Below are 8,580 nucleotides of genomic sequence, written 5' to 3'. Positions count from 1 at the left end.
ACTGTCTAGTTGGAACTCTCTCCACTACTAGTCTACTGTTAGTGTCTACTGTCTAGTTGGAACTCTCTCCACTACTAGTCTACTGTTAGTGACTACTGTCTAGTTGGAACTCTCTCCACTACTAGTCTCCACTACTAGTCTACTGTTAGTGACTACTGTCTAGTTGGAACTCTCTCCACTACTAGTCTCCACTACTAGTCTACTGTTAGTGTCTACTGTCTAGTTGGAACTCTCTCCACTACTAGTCTCCACTACTAGTCTACTGTTAGTGACTACTGTCTAGTTGGAACTCTCTCCACTACTAGTCTACTGTTAGTGTCTACTGTCTAGTTGGAACTCTCTCCACTACTAGTCTACTGTTAGTGACTACTGTCTAGTTGGAACTCTCTCCACTACTAGTCTACTGTTAGTGACTACTGTCTAGTTGGAACTCTCTCCACTACTAGTCTCCACTACTAGTCTACTGTTAGTGTCTACTGTCTAGTTGGAACTCTCTCCACTACTAGTCTACTGTTAGTGTCTACTGTCTAGTTGGAACTCTCTCCACTACTAGTCTCCACTACTAGTCTACTGTTAGTGTCTACTGTCTAGTTGGAACTCTCTCCACTACTAGTCTCCACTACTAGTCTACTGTTAGTGTCTACTGTCTAGTTGGAACTCTCTCCACTACTAGTCTCCACTACTAGTCTACTGTTAGTGTCTACTGTCTAGTTGGAACTCTCTCCACTACTAGTCTACTGTTAGTGACTACTGTCTAGTTGGAACTCTCTCCACTACTAGTCTACTGTTAGTGACTACTGTCTAGTTGGAACTCTCTCCACTACTAGTCTACTGTTAGTGACTACTGTCTAGTGGAACTCTCTCCACTACTAGTCTACTGTTAGTGTCTACTGTCTAGTTGGAACTCTCTCCACTACTAGTCTCCACTACTAGTCTACTGTTAGTGTCTACTGTCTAGTTGGAACTCTCTCCACTACTAGTCTACTGTTAGTGTCTACTGTCTAGTTGGAACTCTCTCCACTACTAGTCTACTGTTAGTGACTACTGTCTAGTTGGAACTCTCTCCACTACTAGTCTCCACTACTAGTCTACTGTTAGTGTCTACTGTCTAGTTGGAACTCTCTCCACTACTAGTCTCCACTACTAGTCTACTGTTAGTGACTACTGTCTAGTTGGAACTCTCTCCACTACTAGTCTACTGTTAGTGTCTACTGTCTAGTTGGAACTCTCTCCACTACTAGTCTACTGTTAGTGACTACTGTCTAGTTGGAACTCTCTCCACTACTAGTCTCCACTACTAGTCTACTGTTAGTGTCTACTGTCTAGTTGGAACTCTCTCCACTACTAGTCTACTGTTAGTGTCTACTGTCTAGTTGGAACTCTCTCCACTACTAGTCTCCACTACTAGTCTACTGTTAGTGTGTACTGTCTAGTTGGAACTCTCTCCACTACTAGTCTACTGTTAGTGTCTACTGTCTAGTTGGAACTCTCTCCACTACTAGTCTACTGTTAGTGACTACTGTCTAGTTGGAACTCTCTCCACTACTAGTCTACTGTTAGTGACTACTGTCTAGTTGGAACTCTCTCCACTACTAGTCTACTGTTAGTGACTACTGTCTAGTTGGAACTCTCTCCACTACTAGTCTACTGTTAGTGACTACTGTCTAGTTGGAACTCTCTCCACTACTAGTCTACTGTTAGTGACTACTGTCTAGTTGGAACTCTCTCCACTACTAGTCTCCACTACTAGTCTACTGTTAGTGTCTACTGTCTAGTTGGAACTCTCTCCACTACTAGTCTCCACTACTAGTCTACTGTTAGTGTCTACTGTCTAGTTGGAACTCTCTCCACTACTAGTCTCCACTACTAGTCTACTGTTAGTGTCTACTGTCTAGTTGGAACTCTCTCCACTACTAGTCTCCACTACTAGTATACTGTTAGTGTCTACTGTCTAGTTGGAACTCTCTCCACTACTAGTCTCCACTACTAGTCTACTGTTAGTGACTACTGTCTAGTTGGAACTCTCTCCACTACTAGTCTACTGTTAGTGTCTACTGTCTAGTTGGAACTCTCTCCACTACTAGTCTACTGTTAGTGACTACTGTCTAGTTGGAACTCTCTCCACTACTAGTCTCCACTACTAGTCTACTGTTAGTGACTACTGTCTAGTTGGAACTCTCTCCACTACTAGTCTCCACTACTAGTCTACTGTTAGTGACTACTGTCTAGTTGGAACTCTCTCCACTACTAGTCTCCACTACTAGTCTACTGTTAGTGTCTACTGTCTAGTTGGAACTCTCTCCACTACTAGTCTACTGTTAGTGACTACTGTCTAGTTGGAACTCTCTCCACTACTAGTCTCCACTACTAGTCTACTGTTAGTGTCTACTGTCTAGTTGGAACTCTCTCCACTACTAGTCTACTGTTAGTGTCTACTGTCTAGTTGGAACTCTCTCCACTACTAGTCTACTGTTAGTGTCTACTGTCTAGTTGGAACTCTCTCCACTACTAGTCTCCACTACTAGTCTACTGTTAGTGACTACTGTCTAGTTGGAACTCTCTCCACTACTAGTCTCCACTACTAGTCTACTGTTAGTGTCTACTGTCTAGTTGGAACTCTCTCCACTACTAGTCTACTGTTAGTGACTACTGTCTAGTTGGAACTCTCTCCACTACTAGTCTCCATTACTAGTCTACTGTTAGTGACTACTGTCTAGTTGGAACTCTCTCCACTACTAGTCTACTGTTAGTGACTACTGTCTAGTTGGAACTCTCTCCACTACTAGTCTCCTGTTAGTGACTACTGTCTAGTTGGAACTCTCTCCACTACTAGTCTCCACTACTAGTCTACTGTTAGTGTCTACTGTCTAGTTGGAACTCTCTCCACTACTAGTCTACTGTTAGTGACTACTGTCTAGTTGGAACTCTCTCCACTACTAGTCTACTGTTAGTGACTACTGTCTAGTTGGAACTCTCTCCACTACTAGTCTCCACTACTAGTCTACTGTTAGTGTCTACTGTCTAGTTGGAACTCTCTCCACTACTAGTCTACTGTTAGTGACTACTGTCTAGTTGGAACTCTCTCCACTACTAGTCTCCACTACTAGTCTACTGTTAGTGTCTACTGTCTAGTTGGAACTCTCTCCACTACTAGTCTCCACTACTAGTATACTGTTAGTGTCTACTGTCTAGTTGGAACTCTCTCCACTACTAGTCTACTGTTAGTGACTACTGTCTAGTTGGAACTCTCTCCACTACTAGTCTACTGTTAGTGTCTACTGTCTAGTTGGAACTCTCTCCACTACTAGTCTCCACTACTAGTCTACTGTTAGTGTCTACTGTCTAGTTGGAACTCTCTCCACTACTAGTCTACTGTTAGTGACTACTGTCTAGTTGGAACTCTCTCCACTACTAGTCTCCACTACTAGTATACTGTTAGTGTCTACTGTCTAGTTGGAACTCTCTCCACTACTAGTCTCCACTACTAGTCTACTGTTAGTGACTACTGTCTAGTTGGAACTCTCTCCACTACTAGTCTCCACTACTAGTCTACTGTTAGTGTCTACTGTCTAGTTGGAACTCTCTCCACTACTAGTCTCCACTACTAGTCTACTGTTAGTGTCTACTGTCTAGTTGGAACTCTCTCCACTACTAGTCTCCACTACTAGTCTACTGTTAGTGACTACTGTCTAGTTGGAACTCTCTCCACTACTAGTCTCCACTACTAGTCTACTGTTAGTGACTACTGTCTAGTTGGAACTCTCTCCACTACTAGTCTACTGTTAGTGTCTACTGTCTAGTTGGAACTCTCTCCACTACTAGTCTACTGTTAGTGACTACTGTCTAGTTGGAACTCTCTCCACTACTAGTCTCCACTACTAGTCTACTGTTAGTGTCTACTGTCTAGTTGGAACTCTCTCCACTACTAGTCTCCACTACTAGTCTACTGTTAGTGTCTACTGTCTAGTTGGAACTCTCTCCACTACTAGTCTACTGTTAGTGACTACTGTCTAGTTGGAACTCTCTCCACTACTAGTCTCCACTACTAGTCTACTGTTAGTGTCTACTGTCTAGTTGGAACTCTCTCCACTACTAGTCTACTGTTAGTGACTACTGTCTAGTTGGAACTCTCTCCACTACTAGTCTACTGTTAGTGTCTACTGTCTAGTTGGAACTCTCTCCACTACTAGTCTCCACTACTAGTCTACTGTTAGTGTCTACTGTCTAGTTGGAACTCTCTCCACTACTAGTCTACTGTTAGTGACTACTGTCTAGTTGGAACTCTCTCCACTACTAGTCTACTGTTAGTGACTACTGTCTAGTTGGAACTCTCTCCACTACTAGTCTCCACTACTAGTCTACTGTTAGTGTCTACTGTCTAGTTGGAACTCTCTCCACTACTAGTCTACTGTTAGTGTCTACTGTCTAGTTGGAACTCTCTCCACTACTAGTCTACTGTTAGTGTCTACTGTCTAGTTGGAACTCTCTCCACTACTAGTCTCCACTACTAGTCTACTGTTGGTGACTACTGTCTAGTTGGAACTCTCTCCACTACTAGTCTACTGTTAGTGTCTACTGTCTAGTTGGAACTCTCTCCACTACTAGTCTACTGTTAGTGTCTACTGTCTAGTTGGAACTCTCTCCACTACTAGTCTCCACTACTAGTCTACTGTTAGTGTCTACTGTCTAGTTGGAACTCTCTCCACTACTAGTCTCCACTACTAGTCTACTGTTGGTGACTACTGTCTAGTTGGAACTCTCTCCACTACTAGTCTACTGTTAGTGACTACTGTCTAGTTGGAACTCTCTCCACTACTAGTCTCCACTACTAGTCTACTGTTAGTGTCTACTGTCTAGTTGGAACTCTCTCCACTACTAGTCTACTGTTAGTGACTACTGTCTAGTTGGAACTCTCTCCACTACTAGTCTCCACTACTAGTCTACTGTTAGTGTCTACTGTCTAGTTGGAACTCTCTCCACTACTAGTCTCCACTACTAGTCTACTGTTAGTGTCTACTGTCTAGTTGGAACTCTCTCCACTACTAGTCTCCACTACTAGTCTACTGTTAGTGACTACTGTCTAGTTGGAACTCTCTCCACTACTAGACTACTGTTAGTTTCAACACTCCACACTACAGTCTACTCTATGATCATGAAGCAAACCTCAGTCTTTCCCCTCTGGCCCTTAGAGCTCTTCTGCTCTGCCTTTGGGCCTCCTCGGGAGCGCTTTCTTCTCTTGCTGCCCTTCTCCTCCTGCCGGCCTCCTCCTGCTTTCACCTCCTCTGTAGTAGCAGCAGTAAAAGTAGTTGCCGTAGCAGCAATACGACGTACTACTTTCCTGATGACCTTAGGAGTGGAGGGGTATGAAGTCATGTTAGCAGGACAGAGGGATGGAGTGGAGGGGTATGAAGTCATGGGGATGGAGTGGAGGGGTATGAAGTCATGTTAGCAGGACAGAGGGATGGAGTGGAGGGGTATGAAGTCATGGGGATGGAGTGGAGGGGTATGAAGTCATGGGGATGGAGTGGAGGGGTATGAAGTCATGTTAGCAGGACAGAGGGATGGAGTGGAGGGGTATGAAGTCATGGGGATGGAGGGGAGGGGTATGAAGTCATGTTAGCAGGACAGAGGGATGGAGTGGAGGGGTATGAAGTCATGTTAACAGGACAGAGGGATGGAGTGGAGGGGTATGAAGTCATGTTAGCAGGACAGAGGGATGGAGTGGAGGGGTATGAAGTCATGTTAGCAGGACAGAGGGATGGAGTGGAGGGGTATGAAGTCATGGGGATGGAGGGGAGGGGTATGAAGTCATGTTAGCAGGACAGAGGGATGGAGTGGAGGGGTATGAAGTCATGTTAACAGGACAGAGGGATGGAGTGGAGGGGAGGGGTATGAAGTCATGGGGATGGAGTGGAGGGGTATGAAGTCATGGGGATGGAGGGGAGGGGTATGAAGTCATGTTAGCAGGACAGGGGGATGGAGTGGAGGGGTATGAAGTCATGGGGATGGAGTGGAGGGGTATGAAGTCATGTTAGCAGGACAGAGGGATGGAGTGGAGGGTTATGAAGTCATGGGGATGGAGTGGAGGGGTATGAAGTCATGTTAGCAGGACAGAGGGATGGAGTGGAGGGGTATGAAGTCATGGGGATGGAGTGGAGGGGTATGAAGTCATGGGGATGGAGTGGAGGGGTATGAAGTCATGTTAGCAGGACAGAGGGATGGAGTGGAGGGGTATGAAGTCATGGGGATGGAGTGGAGGGGTATGAAGTCATGGGGATGGAGTGGAGGGGTATGAAGTCATGTTAGCAGGACAGAGGGATGGAGTGGAGGGGTATGAAGTCATGGGGATGGAGTGGAGGGGTATGAAGTCATGGGGATGGAGTGGAGGGGTATGAAGTCATGTTAGCAGGACAGAGGGATGGAGTGGAGGGGTATGAAGTCATGGGGATGGAGTGGAGGGGTATGAAGTCATGTTAGCAGGACAGAGGGATGGAGTGGAGGGGAATGAAGTCATGGGGATGGAGTGGAGGGGTATGAAGTCATGGGGATGGAGTGGAGGGGTATGAAGTCATGTTAGCAGGACAGAGGGATGGAGTGGAGGGGTATGAAGTCATGGGGATGGAGTGGAGGGGTATGAAGTCATGGGGATGGAGTGGAGGGGTATGAAGTCATGTTAGCAGGACAGAGGGATGGAGTGGAGGGGTATGAAGTCATGGGGATGGAGTGGAGGGGTATGAAGTCATGTTAGCAGGACAGAGGGATGGAGTGGAGGGGTATGAAGTCATGGGGATGGAGTGGAGGGGTATGAAGTCATGTTAGCAGGACAGAGGGATGGAGTGGAGGGGGGGGGGTTTGGTGATATCAGAAGAGGACAGGGGGAGATCAGAAGAGGACAGGGGGAGATGTTCAGGTGATATCAGAAGAGGACAGGGGGAGATGTTCAGGTGATATCAGAAGAGGACAGGGTGTGATGTTCAGGTGATATCAGAAGAGGACAGGGTGTGATGTTCAGGTGATATCAGAAGAGGACAGGGGGAGATGTTCAGGTGATATCAGAAGAGGACAAGGGGAGATGTTCAGGTGATATCAGAAGAGGACAGGGTGTGATGTTCAGGTGAGATCAGAAGAGGACAGGGTGTGATGTTCAGATGATATCAGAAGAGGACAGGGTGTGATGTTCAGGTGATATCAGAAGAGGACAGGGGGAGATGTTCAGGTGATATCAGAAGAGGACAAGGGGAGATGTTCAGGTGATATCAGAAGAGGACAGGGTGTGATGTTCAGGTGAGATCAGAAGAGGACAGGGTGTGATGTTCAGATGATATCAGAAGAGGACAGGGGGGGATGTTCAGGTGATATCAGAAGAGGACAGGGGGAGATGTTCAGGTGATATCAGAAGAGGACAGGGGGAGATGTTCAGGTGATATCAGAAGAGGACAGGGTGAGATCAGAAGAGGACAGGGGGAGATGTTCAGGTGATATCAGAAGAGGACAGGGGGAGATGTTCAGGTGATATCAGAAGAGGACGGGGGAGATGTTCAGATGATATCAGAAGAGGACAGGGGGAGATGTTCAGATGATATCAGAAGAGGACAGGGGGAGATCAGAAGAGGACATGGTGAGATGTTCAGGTGATATCAGAAGAGGACAGGGGGAGATGTTCAGGTGATATCAGGTAGCTCCTGAGTGGCGCAGTGGTCTAAGGCACTGCATCGCAGTGCAAAACTGTTCCACTAGATCCTGGTTCGAATCCAGGCTCTGTCGCAGCCGGCCGCGACCGGGAGACTCATGGGCGGCGCACAATTGGCCCAGCGTCGTCCAGGGTAGGGGAGGGAATGGCCGGCAGGGATGTAGCTCAGTTGATAGAGCATGGCGTTTGCAACGCCAGGGTTGTGGGTTCGTTTCCCACAGGGGGCCAGTATAAAAAAATAAAATAATAATAATATGTAAGTCGCTCTGGATAAGAGCGTCTGCTAAATGACTAAAATGTAAATGTAAATGTAAGAGGACAGGGGGATATGTTCAGGTGATATCAGAAGAGGACAGGGGGAGATGTTCAGGTGATATCAGAAGAGGACAGGGGGAGATGTTCAGGTGATATCAGAAGAGGACAGGGGGAGATCAGAAGAGGACAGGGGGAGATGTTCAGGTGATATCAGAAGAGGACAGGGTGAGGATGTAATGGGGGTGTGGGGGGTGTACAGCGGTTACTTTTCGGGTGACAATGTTTCCATCCTCGTCTGTGAACTGTTCCTCTGTCACTGACTCCACAGGGATGTTTCTGGCCTGTTCTCCCTGAGGATGGTATGGTGCATTAGGATCAGACCTGACGCTAGTTTACCTGTCATCATTAGTTTACCTGAGGTTAGTTTACCTGACATTAGTTTACCTGAGGTTAGTTTACCTGTCATCATTAGTTTACCTGTCATCATTAGTTTACCTGAGGTTAGTTTACCTGTCATCATTAGTTTACCTGTCATCATTAGTTTACCTGAGGTTAGTTTACCTGTCATCATTAGTTTACCTGTCATCATTAGTTTACCTGAGGTTAGTTTACCTGTCATCATTAGTTTACCTGTC

The 8,580-nt window shown here is 46.2% G+C and overlaps 1 protein-coding gene across 1 annotated transcript in view; it reads right to left on the bottom strand.

Moving 5' to 3' along the window:
* Positions 1-5,139: 5,139 nt before the first annotated feature.
* Positions 5,140-8,580, bottom strand: part of LOC311117250 (ankyrin-3-like) — a gene marked incomplete at both ends in the record, with an annotated part of 141,938 nt that continues 138,497 nt past the window's right edge. Inside the window, 2 exons of the mRNA XM_084192221.1 lie at positions 5,140-5,346; positions 8,212-8,295. Of these exons, the coding sequence (XP_084048347.1) occupies positions 5,140-5,346; positions 8,212-8,295 (291 nt within the window). The remainder of the gene's footprint in view (positions 5,347-8,211; positions 8,296-8,580) is intronic.

This window comes from Coregonus lavaretus (genome assembly GCF_964263955.1).
Source record: "Coregonus lavaretus genome assembly, contig: HAP1_SCAFFOLD_657, whole genome shotgun sequence".
In the NCBI taxonomy this organism is placed as follows: Eukaryota; Metazoa; Chordata; class Actinopteri; order Salmoniformes; family Salmonidae; genus Coregonus; species Coregonus lavaretus.
Note: the sequence above shows the minus strand (reverse complement) of the source record. Positions and strands in the feature narration are given on the sequence as shown.